A 19125-nucleotide genomic window follows, 5' to 3' on the forward strand; every position below is an offset into this window, starting at 1 on the left:
GCGCAGGCTGGAAAGGTAAAAGACCTTTCCCCAAATCTTCGTTCGCGAAGACTGGCCATTACTTACTTACTTACTTTCTAATGGATTCAGATTTCTCAGCAATGATTATTCTACAAACGCTATATAGACAAAGAAATGTCTTTGCCATAAAGAATAATATGCTGTATAACAAAACTTAGCACTTCCAACTTATCATAAGTTCATATTTTTAAGTAAATCTAGTCATATCACTCAGGATTACTTCAAAGAAGTACATCCTCAAGTATGTCCTATTTTCTTCATCAGACATTTCATTTAAGCATTGACACAAAGCTCACATTCTCACATATTTGCATAAAAGCCTCATTATCCATTCTCACTGACCACTTGGGAAGCACAAAACCAGGGAAATTTAGACTTGGGTTACGTACATAAATGACTATCTGTGATCACTAACATAAACTTTGTAAGATGCATGCAAACAACAAAACAATGTGGATTTCATATAATGAAATTACCGTTGTGATTGTAAACAATTATTATGTCCTTAGTACCGTGATATTTGAGCATCTTAAGATTGTAAAAGTACTGAGTAATGCAGTACTGTGAGATGGGGAAATTCTATTATCCTCTTAGATTTGGCAAATTGAAGTTACATTGAATATAAGAGAGAGGGATTTAGGATAAACAACCACCTTAACGCACTGAGATTCAGTGCTAAGTTCCTTGAATAGGCAGAGCCCAACAGTTATACATATGTTCTCTCAACAATCACTCTGCTTCTTATATTACCATTTATTGTGACTTCCTCAGTGATAAACAAACTTGTGCTTTCAGTTTCAAGGATTTGATTCTGTTCCTATTCAAATAATTGAATAAAAATATTTCTATTGACTTGATTAAGGGGTCCAAACATCAGTGACATGTGGACTTTGATGCACTTATACAACAAGATATTGATTAGGGTGGGAGAAAAAAATGCTTCATTAAACACAGCAGATGCACAGCAAATTTGGATTCCGGTTATCCTGATGTTGGTGACTGTAACTGCATGAGTGTGCTGGCCCTGAGCCGTAACACAGTGTTGTACCTATAGCTGCGACTCACATTTTCTAATTACTCAAAGCCCTAAGTGAGGCAGGGACTCAGCTGTACAGAAGAGAAGGATGAAATGGCACCTCTGTAAGACAGTAAGCAGATTTTGTTATTGCTGCAAGGAGTTGATTAGTGTGGAAACTGCTGGCAGCTGCCAAATTCTTATGCACCAAAGATGCAATTTAGCATTAGTGTTCACAAAGGTGTGACCAGTTTTCATTTCAGAACAGCTAGGCATATTCTAATTGAAGCAACAGGATGTCTTCAACCACAGTACAAGCTTTTTAATAATTTGAAAATGCTCCCAAGCAGGTAAGTGCTTGTAGAAACAGAGACAAGGCCTTCTACAAAAATTCAAGCTCTGAATGGATTCAAGCCTCATAAAAGCTCATGAAAAGCTTCCTTGATTGAGAAATCCTAGTCTAAAAGACATTTGACAGCTATTCAGTGAATTACTTACACAGGGATACTCCAAACCACCTGAAATAAATAGCCACCACTACAGAATCCAAGACATATTGTGTTATGGAACATCTGGATGGAAGGACTATCTTGGATGTGTTATCATTCTCTCAGACTCTAAACACAGACTGTAGGAGTGGAAAACAAGCAGATGAAGCTTTAGGGCCCTTGCAGTCACAGTGACTTGCTCTTGGGTAGCTAAGCCGCATGCTGTCTATGACATATGGAATCAAAAGAGCATCAGATGATTTATTTGGGATTTATCTCCCAATAATATGACAATGTAGGTCTGCTGCTGCAGGCATGTGGCCCTTAGAAATGAACACGAGGCATGGGGGGCATTGATTCAGTTTACAGTTACTATTTCTAGTGTCACCTACATTCAATCAATAACTGTAAATTGTATTTTCCTACCAACACAGAAACTGATACACACATGGGCTCACTATATTCAGTCAACCACTCTTCATATGATATGTCATGTCATATCATATCATTTCGGCACCTTCCCAGCATTAGACTCAAATGTAGTCCTCAGACTCCTCTAGACAAGAGAAATTAAACTTCTGGTCATGTATCAGCTAATAGTTGCACAGGAAGATATATATTTTCTTCTTCTGGGGAGAAATCAAATACTGGAAAGACAGGCCAACACATGTGTTAGCATGGTTACAACAAAAAATTCTCAAAGTTGATTCAAACATTAGCTTTAACACACATTCAATTCAAATCAAGTAGCTTCTGTCTCAGGAGTTAATAGCATGTTTGATTTGCAGTATCTGTTCCCTGAATATTCAACTTTTCCAAATACTAGAAGTCCTCACATGCTGTAGTGGTTGAATGGAACTGACAGTGATATTAACTTCAGAGTACAGAGGATGCAGCATTTCCACTCAGTTAATACCTTTTCTTATAGGATATTTACATCCTACTTCTAGGCCAGACCAGGGAAAGAGCTTGGCAAGTTCAGGCCAAGACATCAATTGTTGTGCCCCAAAGCTAGTTCAATTAATGGCTTTATAGATCCAGCTTTCACTGCAGTACTTCTTGCAGCAATTGCTATTTAGAGAATTTGCTTTCCAAACAAGAGTGTCCTGTTTCATTGAGATAATAGGTCTGTGGGTAGAGATTGTTAAAGAGCAATCAGCAAAACAGGACTGGTAATGAATCTGATGAAACTCTCTGTTTGACTTACAATATCAATTTTGGAGCTAAGTACATGCTTGGTATAATAATAGCCTCATCTCATTTTCTGTTGCAAGGACTCTACTTGCTGGGCTCAGACAGAGAAGATTATCATACTCATCTGTTTAGATGACAGTGGAATCTTTGACAGAAAAGACAATGGTCAAACCAGAGCAACAACAAGCACTCCTGGTATAGAACTTGTCTCACAAGTTTTAGGGCTGGATACAGACTTAAACATCCTTTATAGACGAGACTAAAAAGTTGGTCGATAATATTTCATGATCTAGAAAAGTAGATGGCCACTTTGTACTCAACAGTTTTGTAAGAAAACAGCTATGAATGATGCAAATTCACCATACCATTGATAGTTTCCTATTTTTTATAAGATTTTTGTCATAAAATAGGATTAATATTTAAGATGCATACTTTCAACACATTTTCAGGTCCTCTTTGTCCTGATATACAGAATAACAAAGTTCCTTACATAAAGAAAGGTATTAATTAAAACAGGTGCTACTCAAGAGGAAAAAGTATCTTCTCAAAACAGATTCAGTTCCACCTTAATTTCCTTGTTGAGCAAGGACCAAATTCTGTCTTTAATTCTGTACTGCCCAGATATTTAAAAGCTGGATAATAATCAGATACTAAAAATGTTATTACATCTGGCATTACATCTCTTGTGTTAGAAAATAGACTATTAAAAATATACTGCTACTCCCACTGCTACATATATTTATTCAGGAATTAAGTTTTTGCAAATTGGCTAATTAATTTTATTCTATTAACATTTGTGATTATGCAATTTAGCTAAAGAAATGGAATTAAAATTTTCCTTTGATTTGTAAAGGTTGTCAAAAGGATATCCTTAAATCAAGTTCTTAAACTTGCATGTACACTATAATCTCACTGTACTCAAATTTTTTATAACTCTTTATCAATCTTATCAATTATTCCAACAATACATTTTAAGCAAGTGTTCTTCCACACTCTTACATACACATAATTTGATTCATAATATAATTCAGATTAATCAAATGCTTTAAGAAAATACATTTTATATATATGTAAATAGGTATCACTACTGAGAAGCCTTACTTTCTTTGTAACAGTTTTTCTGCAGTAAGTGTCTCAATATCTTTCTATTCAACTATTAAGCTTTGTACAAAGTATTTAAATATTCACTATCTCACAGAGACAATGGGAAAGACTGTAGGCAAATTGTTTTTAATTTAATACAAAAATAGCAAAATAGAGCTGTTCAGAATTATTCAGAGTAGAAACTATGGAATATTCATGTTCTGACATGAATTAGGATGAGATTTGTAAATAATTAAATAATTTATTTCATTTGAGCATTAAAATAGTGCAACATTCTCACAATGGCAACTAATTCCATGGAGCATCCACTGTTAATCACAAAATGCATGGAAAGGCTGTAGAAGTTCACTAGTATATGTCTTTGTAGTGAAGGAGAACTTGCTGTGAATGAGTGTTCTTTACTGTACATTTTCATTGCTGTCTGGTCCGATTTTAAATGTTTCAAACAATTGAGCATCTCCAATTTAATAAGGCATGATATTACACAGTGTAGTAAGTCTTACTGTCAGAAAGTGTTACCTGTTAAAATATTGCTTTCTTAATTAATCACATTCCTAGTTTTGTATTTTATATTTCTTTAAGTAATTCCCTCCGTCTTTGTTGCCTGAATTTGTCAATTGTTTAAATAGTTGTTTACACAAGTATTTGATTATAAAATCAGTTATTTTATTTCAAAATACATATGGTATTTGTAGGTTTAGACCAGCATCATTATCAGCCAACCAATATGTATATATAGCAAGATTATATATAGTTTCCTTTTCAACATTTCTTATTAAATGAAATATTAACAAATTGTTATTGCCAAAATATCAAGAAATTGTTATTGCCTTATAGAAAACTTTGGAATAATTAAAAAATAATTTTTAATACTTTGTCTATATTCATTGTTAATTGCTTATCAGAACCCAAAAAGATTAAAAGGTGCTATATCTGTGATAAAATTTCTGGGAATAGCTACATGGGTAGAGGACTCATTAATTACAAGTAAGCTACAGAAGAAGACATCTGCAAATAATATTTGGAAAACCCTGTAATTTTTTGTTTAACTGTAGCAATTTTCCTTTTTACTCCAGTGCCAGAAATTTATGTGCATAAAAGTGAAGTCCATGCTCTAGCTTAAATGTGCAGAGACCCTCCCAATTCTTGTTGCCTATGTCTCTATGTCCCACAGAAGTGCAGGCACAAGAGCAGGTTCAGCATTTGTCCTGTTCTCAGGAAAAACCATGCTTAGAATATGCATTGATGGACTGGATACTGTGTGCTTTGGCCCTCCATATACCTAGTTAATTCCTGTCCTGATGGCTTGTGGTGTTCTAAGGCTTAGAATTGGTACTTGACTTTCTTTTTGCAAGTGACTCAAACCCAAGTAAGGTTTAACATGGATGGCAGAAAAACTTGGGATTGAGTGCAAATTCAAATCATGTTTGACTGACAGTGCATTTAGAACTATAAAAACCTGTTTACTTCTCTTACACTGTGCCTAAAGTTTTTGCCAGAGAAAAGCTGGTGCTATGTGCCAAACTCCATGCTGAAGGAAGGCAACTAGTTACCCTGGGGAATACTCCAGTTGCATTACTATCTGTCCTTATCAACATAAAAGAGCACAATCACCTTTCTTATTCCAGGAGACCATGATAGCTGGGGCATCTACTAAAATCCATGGAAAACATGGGCTTCTCCATCAGAGGCTAAGACACGTTAGGAATAATCTTTGACACACAACTGTTCCTGGTGTTATGATAATATAGAAAAACCTAAATAATATAATAACTGAATTAATCAGGGGTTTCTGAATAAGATTTGCTAGCGCATCAGAAATGGTAATAATCTGCCTGGGTGCATTTTTCACACCTGAGTTTTAGAGCACTAGACAATCCTGGAATAGGACTAGCATACCTCCAGCCTGTCTAAGCTGCTCTGAATGGCAGCCTGAGCCTTGAAAGTGTTGAATGGTACACCCAAATTGGTATAATCTGCAAATTTAGTGAGCAAGCATTCTGTCACCTCTTTCAAGTAATTGATAAAGTTGTTGAAAAGTACCAGTGACAAGACAACTGCAGTGCTTATTACTGGCCTCCATGTAGACTACAATACATTAGTATCTACCTTCCAAGCCTGACTATCCAGGCAGTTTATTTTTTATACTTAGCTGTTTGTCCACTTTTCATGGCTGTAATCTCCTAACTAGGGTTCAAGAATATTGTGGGAGAGAGAGTCAAAAGCCTTGGTGAAATCAGGGTAAATGATATCTCGTGCCCTCCCTAATTTCAGACATTTTATCATAGAAGGTAATCACATTGGTCAAGCATCATTCACCCTTAGTAAATCCATGGCCTCCTTTTTTGAACACAAGTGCAACACTTGCACTCCCCCAGTCATCGAGGGTTTCCCCAGTCTCCAAAACCTGTCAAACATTGCAGAGGGTGACTTTGCAACGGAATCAGACAGTTCTCTCTGCACCTATGGATGCAGACCACCTTGTTGCCATTTGCTCTCTGTAATTCTTAACTGAGGCTAAGTTTTGGCTTTCCTGGACAGGAAGCCTGACACATTTCCTGGCCCAGAAAATGTTTCTAAATTTCTTCTTTGTAGACTGTCTTTGCTTCCAACTCTTCTATACCCTGAGATCAGCTCAGCTGGTTAGAGCATGATGCTAATAACACCAAGGTTGTGGGGTCAATCCCTGTACAGGCCATTCACTTGAGTTGAACTCTATGGTGGTTCCCTTCCAACTCAGAATATTCTGTAATATTGCTTTTTGCATTGAAGCTCCATCACAAGTAACCTGCCTAGCTAAGCCAGGCTACTCATCTTCCTGAATATCAGGACAGATCATTCCTACATTTGGAAGATACTGTCCTTAAACTTCATCAAGCTTTTCAGATTAACTTATCAGATCTGGGTCCCATGGGATCCCACAAGTTGCAGAGCCAGCTGTGTGCCACCTTTAACTGTCCTATCGAGAAACTACTACTGACACCTTCTAGAAATCTTCACTGCTTCGATCCTGCCACACTTGTCCTTTCAGCAGACACGAGAAACATTAAAGTTCCCCTCTTTCAGATTTACTGGACCCTTCAGAATTGCCCACAGGACTTCTGACATCCTTGCCTTGTTGTAGCCCTAGATCCCTCATGATTCTTAGTTTCTAAACTTTTACAGCTAGCAGTCCCCTTTAGTTCTCAGAAAGCTTCATTATGTTAAGAACAGAATGTGGAATTTCCATTACATGCAAAATTTGATGTTGTCCAGGGGGAAAAAAGCCAACCATTTTTCAAACTGATTTTCATGCAAAAATAATGCTAGTTTTTAAATTACTCTATTTCACCTTATTCAACAACCTCAAGGCAAAATTATTTGATTCTTTTTTCTCTGAAACAACTGAATATAATGAATTCACAGGTTTCTTCTCTCACTTGCACAAAAAAACTTGAGACTCTGTCCCCCTGAACTCCAAGAGAGAAAAGGAAAAAAAGAATGAGATATATCTGATACCTGTGAATCAATGTGCACAATTTGGAGATGCTCATATGTTTTATAATTGGGGCAGTATGAGAAAAAGAATATATTCTCTGTTCAGGTTGTTCTCTTTTAGTCTAGATTTTATGAAATGGAATGAAATTCTCTTTAACTTATCTTCATTTAATGCTGAAGGCTTCTCAAACAATGGGGTTTAGAAAATTTTCTGTCTTTTATCATTCTTCCAAATTCCTACAAGGAGATCAAAATCTATTCCTCTTGCAGCATATCTGTGTCTGGTTCATGTTCTCCTTTACCAGCTTAGCTTCTTGGCTAGTATTTATAACACTGTCTGATTTTTTAGGGTTTCAGACAGGACATGTGTGCATAGATTAATTCTAGGCCAGAGCTTGTTGAAGCTCTGTTTATAATTTCATCATTATTTTAATTTGGATCTCTGAATAGACATAGCATGTGATTTTTGTATACTGCAAGTTATTATTTGATGAAAGATTTAAGGATGCTTTGCAGAAAAAGAGAACAATTTTCATACTATAGAAGAAACTTCAATGTCAAAATAACAAGTTGGTCAACTTTGAGTGGGCTCATGAAAGGGCTGTAGAACCAGGTTGATCAATCATTAAAGCACAATACTGAAAAACTGTTTCCCTAATTATACTTCTAGACTTTGAACATGCAGTTAACATCTACACTCTTAGACTTAGCAGCTAGCAGCGCTTCTCTATGATTGTCTGGGTACCTTCAGAGTTAATTCTTGTATTGACAGATATAGTTATTAAAACAATACTCAGTAAAAAGTTCTTAATGACGTTTGTAATGGTGTCATATACTTTTTCTGAGTATTGTGACATACACATGCACTTTGCACAAATGTATTTATAGTTGATATTTAGCTGAAAATTATTTATTTCCCTAGAACTGGTCTTCATTTAGTGACAGAAGTGTAATAACAATAGATAATGGAAACTTTAGCTACTTTCTTCAGTAGCCAGGGCAGAATGTAGAAGTTTATTATTATTGTTTTTCTTGTAACAAGTCTACTCAAATCATCTGTGTATCACAACTGCATGTTTGGAACAAATTAGCTTAGCTTCAATATTCACTGATGCATTTTATTGCATAACTAAAGCCATATCTTGCAGACTTCTAAAACTTATCCTTTAACCTACTACACGCAAAATTATATTTTATGACAGTGGAAAACTATGAAATTTATTTCCGAATTATATAGCTGCTTAGCTTCAAGCGTGATGTAGTGATAATTACTTCTGAGTTGTAATTAACTGGGCAAATAAATTGTTAAATTTTAGATGCTGATAAATAGGAGAAGCTAAATAACCATAAATTGTCTGCAATATTTTAACACTAAGGAATTCTGTATGAGATAAAATTACAGCAAACACGTTTATAAAATATCAACTAAGCAGAGACTATGACACAGCAGTAAAACACATTCTCATAGAATGGTTAGAATTCATTGCAATATAAGGTATCAACAACCTCAGTATTTCAAAAATTATTGTCAGTACAGAAATTACATATGAGGAAATTTGTTCAAAGATAGATATTTCTGAAATACTTTCAACCAAAGTACAAATCACAGTTGGGAAGAAAGAAAAAAGAAACATCTATTAAATACAGAGAAGCTGATGTACATACAAAATAAGTGAATTGATGAGGCAGGGAAAGGAAGAGAAAATGAGAAGAATGGAAAATTAAAAAGGACACTTACTGGGGAAAACCACATCACTTTAAGAATCCAAATTGTCAAAGAAAAATTCACAACTAGGATGATAAGCAGGAGGAGAACAAACAGGTAGAGGCAACGCTTTCTCCAGCCATAAATTCCAATTTTGTAGACATATTCATTCTTCGGCCTCTCTAGGCTAGTGCCTGGTGTCGTCGTAGTGTATTGTTCACGTACCATCTGCTACGTAAAGGAAAAAAAAGGACTGTTTAGTTTCTTGATTTAAATGAAAATATTTGTATAATGCTCCAAGGAAATATTAAGATATAATTGTAATAGCAAGTTACTAGAAACTGGAAACTCGTATGAAGTTTTACCCGGAAAGTATTTTCATCATGTCCCAACTCAACTTACATCTTGGTTTTTGGTACACACAATGTGATGTTTTAATATATGAACTGCATCAACTGCCGTTTTCATGATGCCTGCTCAGCTGGTACTAAGAAAAAATCCAGGAGCCGTTAGTTGGGGTGAGATAAGAAAGGGTTTAATTGTGCCAAGGCAAGAGATGGTAAACGACGCGCGCGCCAGGCTGTGCCCGAGATGTTACATTTATAACAATATCTGGCCAATCCCAAGTGTGTCCACCCTATAACTTTTGGCCTGGTCCACCCCCTGGCCCGCCTCCTGGAATTGGGTTGGGGGGCTTTTTGGGACCCCCTCTTCATCATCCTTCATCATCTTCGGGGTACAGAGAGCAGAGTCACCCAATTCCTTGACTCTGTCCTGCGGTTTAGGCCAAGATACAAGCGTTCTCCAAACAAGACAGGCTTGCCTTGACAAGAGACAAAACATCTTCTACTGGATATGGGAATAGGGTTGATATGGGGAGTATGGAATGGGGTGAGAGGATTAAGGAATGTATAAACTAAGGGGTACTACGGGGAGGAGGGAGAAAGGGGTTTCTAAAATCTACTTCTATTACCTATAAAACTTATAAGGTAGAAAAATAAGAAAACCATTGGGGTTTAAGGCATCATCAGGAGGCTTAAATCCTATAAAAAATGGTAACACTTTCCTCCCATTTGTCATAATATTCTAATTCTTACATCACAAAATATTTCATGGGATCGTATCATAATCTGTGGCTCACAGAACAATATTATTTTACTGTAAAAATAGTTACGAGTGGTAACAGTACCTTGGAAGCACATGTTTAAAAAGACTTCTCCATACTCTATCCTTGACTCTAATAAAATGCATTCTCTGTGTTGCCAAACTTAACTGTGTATCAGTTAGAACGCCAGTATATATTAAGCTTCAGAATATGTATGTAAATAATGACTTCTCAATTCATCAGATATTCTTATTAAAGATATATCAACAATAAAAACATTACTTACTGGATTTAAAAAACTTCACTTTATACTATAGTTCTTAAAGAAGCGTTCTTTGAATTTAAAGGAATCTTAAAAGATTGCATTTTCTTAAAACACAAGGATATTCACTAAGTTCCACCTTTACAGCACAGAGATCACCAACAATTCAAACCATTCATTAAAGCTTACAGTTTCAGCCAAAAGAATAAAAACTCAGCAGCTGAAGCTGCTTATCAAGAAAAACAGTGGGCAATATCTGCTAATTCACACTGATAGAAAGCAAAAAAAAGCCCAACCCAGTCATGGATGTCAAAAAGAAAATAGGTTAAGTAAGATCAAGCCCTTCTCATGAGCCAGGTATGTCCACAGGCATCTTACATCCAAAACCTGGTCCACTTTACTACAATAAAATGCTCCCAAATGAAAGTGCCTTCAGAAAGGTTTCATACAAGGTCTCCTCTCAATTCTGAATTTCCTCCTATCAATGAGCTCACCATGCTCTGCTCACACAACTTTCAAAACATGATCAAATTACATCCTTGCTCAGCTGCTGAATTACCTTAAGTAAAGTTACAGAAGCTCTTTTCAAGTTTTCTACAGAGCTGCTCTGTATCTGTAACAAGCTTGTGGCTCTCAGTTCTAACCCTCATTTTAAAAAGATGTCATCTTTTGTTCCTGTAGCTTCCTAGCAAGACAGACATTGCAATGTAAGTTTACAATTGAACAGAAGTTCATGTATTATCTCTTTATATATATATCTGCAGTAGTCACCTTATTTCTGCACTTCCACTAAAAAAATAATTTAATTTGCTGTATATTTGCATTCAAAAACTAGATGAAATCATTGGCAGTTCATAATGTAACTTTGCTACAGGCATTATGTTACAATAATGTACAAGATATTGTAATTAATTTTTTTCTGTTACCAGTCTCAGTTGCTCATGGACTGTCTATATAAACCTTTTCATTGCTGAAAACAGTATAACGATTTAATAGTGAAGAATCATAGATTCTGAAATAACTTGGCTTAATATTACTGCAAAACATTGTAGTTTTACGAGATGTTACTTAATATTCACCACTTGAACTGTGTTTGTTTAAAACATTTTGTACTTCAGCTCTGTGTATTACTCAAGCACATAGTACTGATTACAGAATACAGCATAAACTTGAGTTGATACTATTTTTTTTCTGTTTTCCATGCAATTGTTTTATCATAAACCATATTACTCACACAGAAGTTGACCCTTATCTTAAATCTCCATTACCATGCTCTGCCATGAGATATTGGGATATTTATACATACAATGCTTAGACAAACCTTTACTCTTACTTCCACACAGACCTCTTCTCAACACATAACTTACAGTAACTGTTACCTGGTAACACCAAGAGATATACTTTGAGAAATAACCTGTGCAGTTCTTGCTCATGTATAGTACAACTATGTCCTGGTTCTGGCCAATTTTTGCAGTATCAAGGAGGGGCATGGCTAGGACCCTGAGGTTATCCTATACCACCTCACATCATTGCCAGTGGTGGCAAGGAGGGGAGACAGGGTCATGCTGGGCATGCTGGGCACAGGATATTGCTGGTTTTCCTGTGGTGAGCACTTGCATGTGGATCGTTCACCTTTCTTGTACACTGTTACTAGTATTGTTGCTGTTACAGTTAGTTTCTTGTCTCGTTGTGTCTAGTAAATTGTTCTTATCTCAATCCATGATCTTTACTTTTTGTACCTCTAATTCTCCTCTCCAGCCTGCTGCAAGGGGAGAAGGAGAGGGAGTGAGCAAGTAGTGCGTGGTTTGGAGTGTATCAGTGCAAACACTAAACTGGAGAATACCATTCCTAAACCATGACGAATTACATATACCCTAATACAGGGTACCCAGCTTCTTACTGTTTTCTTCATTACACATACTTGTTAAGTGTCAGTTGAACAAAAAATAAGATAGATGACAGCTACAGAAATTTCTGTAGTAACAGAAGCCCTCATCACAAGACAGACTGCTTTGCCAGTTCATTGTGTTGCTGTTTCCTACATTTTCAAGGTAAATTTTGCAGGAGAAGCACCATTTGCCAAAGAATTTGCCAATTAATTTTCACATCTTCCAGTTTTACGCAGCCTCATCACAATGGTCTCTGATGTTGGAATTCATCTCACAATTCAGCATTGAATATCTGAGCCAGTCAACCTAGGGATTCCCTTTATGGTCAATGGAGATAGATAAACCTGCTGGGAATTATTTGTCTGACTTATTTTAGAGGTGAATTTTAGAAATGCAATGAACTGCACCTTAGATGGGTTTAACTTCTCTTCATCAAAAGAGAAAGAAAGCAAGCATGGGATGACTTTCTCATATGTATATACCTGCATGTTTTAGACATTCCAATCAGAATGATTTCCAGAAGCATGTAATTTAACAATAAGATAGGATTCCTGTTCTTCTCTGTTCCATTTTTACACTGTTGTAAAATGTTTATTCTGCGAGTTGAGGGTTTTAAACATAATGCATTATGTACTGCTGTTTAATGAGGTGAGGTCAAAATCCATTACACATTTTACCAAAAAGCCTATGAGTTTTGCAATTGTCTTCAGCCCTTGAGAAATTCCACAGGGGACATCTCCCAGCACAGCATCATTCCCTGCATGAATTATTTTCTCCTAACAGAAAACAGTTTTGCTGTTCCTGAGCATTATTAATACTGCCAAAAATTGCTTTGGTCCTAGTAAATGGGCAATGCTGGCCTAGACAACTGAATGCTTTGAAAAGGATTAAGCTTTTCTCCTTAATATAATATTTCACGATTTTTAAGAGAATTAGTGGCCCAATAACAAGTAATTACAGCAGAAATCCTTTAAGAATTGATGCCACTGGACTGCTTCTTTTGGGAGAATCAGCTTTCCACATTACAGACTTACACAGGAAAATCACACAGGAAAATAATCTCAGACCTGTCTGGAGAAGTCAGAGAGAAATAATTTTATGTGTTTGGGATGTTTTACAAAGCTGGGCTGAAAGGAAATCCTTAGATAGGTAGCTCTCATAGTTGGCTTGTGAAGTCTGCCAGGATTCAAGATAGATTCTCAGAACAAAAACAACAGATATTTAGCACTATGATAAAAAACGTGATTTGTAAGTGGAAACCCCATGAAACTGTAAGTTGGTTGTGCAGGAACAAAGTAAACAGATGCCAAGAAGGAAGTGGCTACTTAGACACCCAAATGTACACAAGTTAGTTGAAGAAGCAAGAAATCTGCAGTATGAACAATGACTTTGGTAACTGTTATCTTTATTTTACAAGGAAGCAGCCCACAGCGACTAAGAGTAGGAACAGTACTGAAAACTTACAGTGAAGATAAAATAGCAATTTAGTTTCAGAATGAAAATTCTTACACCTTTAAAATGGGCCAGGAAAACATCTTATTTGCATCAGGTCAGCAGTATGACAATAAACTAAAGTCTACTACTTAATTGGGAGAGGAATTTCTTGGTGTTCCTATTCAAGGGCCCCCACAATCAGAAGTCAAATAAGACTAAGGTCAATTACTTGCATATTTCTTATATATTTTTGTATATTTGGCCATAATTCATGGAATTGAGTTCTATCATGATAGTTTGCTATTTAGAAGTATTTTCTAATTTTCATAATCTATTTTACTGGAATCCATTTAAATCCAATTACTTCTTGCCTCTTTGCTGATTTAAACCAGATACTGAGTGCTAATTAGCTGTCAAAAGATTTGTTAAAGATTTTAAATGATAGATAAAACTTTTAAATTAGTACACTGTAGGTGTTGAGACCATGTGAGATTTCTCATGTGTTCAGGTATTACTTGTATGTATTGCATGTAAGGCATGAAATTCATGCCTATAGTAATACATATAAGTCACTGATGAAAGAGCTGTATGTTCTTTACATTGTACTAGTAAAGCTGCCCTCTAAAAATATGTAGCCATGACAGTACATTTCGTCAGCTCTATTCCACCCTTTTTCACACAAGACTTAGAAACTGGCCTGTGTCACTTGCATGACTTAGAGGCCCAGGAGATTTTTTTTATTAATACCGAGATATTGAAAAACTGCCCATCAATAATGTTACTGTTGGACGTAGCTTAGGTTGGGCATCAAGTTCGAGAAGCTATTCTGACAGTATATTCATTTAAGACAGTTTTGTTTTTAAAAAGGAATTTACAAACTTAGCTGTAAGCCTGTTTGGGAAAGCAGGCCTGAGTAGAAGGTTGTTAATCATATTTTCAGGAATGACTTATTTGTAGGAAACACTGAAGACCGAATACTATTTCAATTAAAATAAGCAATCTAAGTTTAATTCAACTGTAAAAATATGTTTTCACCATTTTTGTTCATAAATTGTTATTTTCATGAACTTTAATAAAATTCTCCTTAATACACAGTTCAGAACTGTATTGCTCAAGTACTTTGTCATTTTGTCATATTTCTAATCTAATAATAATACTAGATTAGAAAACATAATTTAAATATAAAACTACTTAGTTGGTTAATCCTAATAACTATCTGTCATACCATTAATAATTAAATAATTATTAGCATTTTATATTTTTGGGCTGTTTCCAACTGTGTTGGGATTTTCAGCAAAGAGACACAAACCTTAACACTCAATAGAACCTTTTCAAATCAGAATTAAGAAGAGCTGGTGAGATTTCATGGAGAAATTTGCACTACTGGTGATCATACTACATACGTTCTTCTGAACAGTCATCAGTGTTTCTACTCTTCTCTCTTTACATGAAATATATTTATTCATATGCAAGAAAATTCACAATGAAAGAGGTGATAGAGCTAAAATAAAACAGATTAGTAGAAAGACCATTTTAAACACTAAAACTAAATTCTTGTGCCTTTATAAACAAACTGTAAACTGAAATTAACCTGTCAACTCAGTCAAGTGAGAACTCCTTTTACGATCTGCATATGGTATCTTCATGGAACATTATGTTCATTAATGGTATTATTATATAGTATGAACATCAGAAGTACACTAAGACTTGACACTTTGGTGGCATTCAGGCATGCACACTTTTGTCTTTGGGGAATCAGTCAACTGATTAACCAACAGAAAAGGTGCAATTGGAGTATTTTCCTGACAGATGAAACACAGTTGGAGCAATCCCATTGTTTAAAGAAAAAGATGGAAAACCTTTGGAATCCAAATGGAAAAGATTTCAAGACAAAAACAGAAAGGCAGGGAAAACTTAAACTCTCATGACTAGATGAAAATTTTCCAATTCCTCTCAACCCTCTCTCATTCCATCGTATTGTACTTCATTTTGCCCAACCTTGCTTTGTGAAATTTTTGTATTATATGGAATATTACAGTTGGAATTGTAAACTAGTGTCATCAGCTAAAAAGAGCTGGGTCCTTGCAGCATAATTTGAGGAAAACAGCAAAGAAATTCATATGGCCTAGTTAACTGTTTTTATACCCTGCAGTGCACATTTACATAATAACTGTGGTATAGGCACAATTAACAGTTTTGCACATTTTAAGTCCACTGCAACAGCTGAAAGGTAGTCATGGACAGCATAGGATTACGGTATATAACTATTAATATTATATAACTATATAAAACAATTATATTACAATTATATCAATATTATTATATTAATAATATAAATTTAATATGCTATATTAAAATTATTATTTGTCTAATATCTATTTTTGAATCTCATTTACAGTAAAAATGTTTTTTAAACTTTGTTTTTTATCTTTCAACTTGATCTGGAGCTTGTAGAAAGAGACAAGAATCTGAACAGCCCCCCTGTAATCCAGAAGGAAACAGTTAGTGACTACTGAGCTGCTTGGATCCCCACAAGTCTATGGGACCAGATGGGATCCACCCAAGGGTGATGAGGGAGCTGGCAGAAGAGCTCGCCAAGCAGCTCTCCATCATCTATCAACAGTCCTGGCTCACTGGGGAGGTCCCAGATGATTGGAAGTTGGTGAATGTCACACCAATCCACAAAAAGGGCTGCAAGGAGGACCCAGGAAACTACAGGCCCGTCAGCCTGACCTCAGTGCCTGACAAGGTTATGGAACAGATCATCCTAAGTGCAATCACACAGCACCTACAGGATGGACAAGGGATCAGACCCAGCCAGCATGGGTTTAGGAAGGGCAGGTCCTGTCTGACCAACCTGATCTCCTTTTATGATCAGGTGACTCGCCTGGTGGATGAGGGGAAGGCTGTGGATGTGTGTATGTGGACTTCAGCAAAGCCTTTGACACTGTCTCCCATAGCACACTCCTGGAAAAACTGGCAGCCCATGGCTTGGACAGGGGCACTCTGTGCTGGGTTAAGAACTGGCTGGAGGGCCAGGCCCAGAGAGTGGTGGTGAACGGTGCTGCATCCAGTTGGCAGCCGGTCATTAGTGGTGACCCCCAGGGATCAGCGTTGGGCCCAGTTCTGTTTAATATCTTTACTGATGATCTGGATGAGGGGATTGAGTCCACCATCAGCAAATTTGCAGATGACACTAAGTTGGCGGGCAGTGTCAATCAGCCGGAAGGCAGGAGGGCTCTGCAGAGGGACCTGGACAAGCTGGAGAGTTGGGCTGATTCCAACGGGATGAGGTTCAACAAGGCCGGGTCCTGCACTTTGGCCACAACAACCCCATGCAGCACTACAGGCTGGGAACAGAGTGGCTGGAGAGCAGTCAGGCAGAGAAGGACCTGGGAGTTTGGATCGACAGGAAGTTGAACATGAGCCAGCAGTGTGCCCAGGTGGCCAAGAAGGCCAATGGCATCCTGGTCTGGATCAGGAACAGCGTGGCCAGCAGGTCCAGGGAAGTGGTTCTTCCCCTGTACTCAGCGCTGGTGAGGCCGCACCTTGAGTACTGTGTCCAGTTCTGGGCCCCTCAGTTCAGGAAGGATACTGAGGTGCTGGAGCAGGTCCAGAGGAGGGCAACTAGGCTGGTGAAGGGACTCAAGCACAAGTCCTATGAGGAGAGGTTGACGGAGCAGGGGCTGTTCAGCCTGGAGAAGAGGAGGCTCAGGGAAGACCTCATCACTCCCTACAACTACCTGAAAGGAGGTTGTAGCCAGGTGGGGGTTGGTCTCTTCTCCCAGGCAGCTATCAGCAAGACAAGAGGGCATGGTCTCAAGTTGTGCCAGGGGAGGTTTAGGTTAGATATTAGAAAGAATTTCTTTACAGAGAGGGTGATCAGACATTGGAATGGGCTGTGTATTGGATTCTCCATCCCTGGAGATTTTTAAAAAGAGACTGGATGTGGCACTCAGTGCCATGGTCTAGTAACTGCAGTGGTAGTGGATCAAGGGTTGGACTTGATGATCTCGGAGGTCTCTTCCAACCCAGCTGATTCTATGATTCTATGATTTATTTTCCTCTTTAACATAGTCCCAAAACATTAATCAGGTTGAATAAAAAATAAATTACTCCCACCAGAATCAAAAGACCAAGCAAAAATACTACACAGATTCTTTTGCAAATTATTTTTAAATTTTGTGTACTTTACTAATGTTTTAAGAAGTAGTTAGTTGCTGGTATGAGAAATCCCACGTTTTTCATGTAAAATGCCTGAAAGTGTTTTAATTAAAAAAAAAAAGAAAAAGTTAATCATCTCTCTCTGAAATTCAGTCACCATTACAGGTAAGCTTCCTTGAGTGACCCTGAGTACTGCAATGTAAAAGAAAAATTAAAATATCACAATTACTTTCCTCAGATTTCCAACATATATGTTACTCTGTCTTGTATAACAAACAGTCTTTTCATGAGCACAAAGAACTTAGAATAGCTGATGTAGAACTGATTGGATCACAACGTGGGTGAGGCTACTGACATCATGGAGCTCTTATTACTGTTACAAGATTTTTGAAATTATCCTTTAAGAAGAAAGAAAAGAGCAGTCTGTACAGCCATTGTTTTCACTTAACAATGAAAGACTAAGATCCATTAATGGTGTCAAGGTCATTTAAGTGTTTCCTTATTTACTGTTCTTAGTGTAATGAAATTCCATAGTTTCAGCATGCAAAACACTGTCTTGTCCTGTTGAACATCATTCACTGTTTTGCAACAGGGTGTATTACTACAAAGACATTTTAAAATGTTAAACCTACATCAGATAATTAATCTCTTCTTAGTTATGAAGTTTTTATTCTCCAACCCCTTTGAGTAGGGGCCTTGAGTAGGTGATAAAACTGCAACAGTGACCAATTTGCTTTGATGAACCTGCTTGTGAAATAAATGTTGCCCTCTGAAGTCCAATACATTTTTCCCCCATAGAAGTTGCTCTTCAAGGTGATTTATTTTTTCCTTGAAGGACTGCAAGTGCACCAGATACATAATGTACTGCAGTCAGTATCAGAACAGAAATAATTGCAGAGCCTTCTGGCTCTAAGGCTTCTCTCTCTAAAGCAGAAGCCAGAGTAGATTCATTCCACTAGACCCCTCTTTTTTTTTAATTGTGCATTTAACAAAGTGTTTATAATTAGGCTAGGTATAAATTAAATTACTCAAAATATGAGTCATTAAAGTCTTAGTAAAGGTTTTCAACTAATATAAACAGAGAAAATAGAAAGAGACTGCTTAATCTGCATTTTTGATCCTCTACAGTGACAGAAGACAGGATTTTGTTATGAAATGATGGTGTGCCCATGTTACTGCATTCAATTATTCATGAGGTGATGCTAGATAGTCTCTGATTCATCATATAACAATTTTCCCAGAACAGAATCACAGAATCAAAAAACAT

At 36.8% G+C, this 19125-nt stretch overlaps 1 protein-coding gene across 4 annotated transcripts in view; it reads right to left on the reverse strand.

Annotated features, from left to right (window-relative positions):
* Window positions 1–19125, reverse strand: part of SGCG (sarcoglycan gamma) — a 118560-nt gene that overhangs the window by 49550 nt on the left and 49885 nt on the right. For 2 of the 4 annotated variants that reach the window (XM_027677887.1, XM_027677889.1), the window contains one exon: window positions 9038–9232. In XM_027677887.1, the coding sequence (XP_027533688.1) occupies window positions 9038–9232 (195 nt within the window). Of the gene's footprint in view, window positions 1–9037; window positions 9236–19125 lie in introns of all 4 variants that reach the window. The other 2 variants (XM_027677886.1, XM_027677888.1) reach the window with 1 other exon arrangement.

Source organism: Neopelma chrysocephalum, unplaced genomic scaffold, assembly GCF_003984885.1.
Source record: "Neopelma chrysocephalum unplaced genomic scaffold, ASM398488v2 Primary Assembly neopelma1_43, whole genome shotgun sequence".
In the NCBI taxonomy this organism is placed as follows: domain Eukaryota; kingdom Metazoa; phylum Chordata; class Aves; order Passeriformes; family Pipridae; genus Neopelma; species Neopelma chrysocephalum.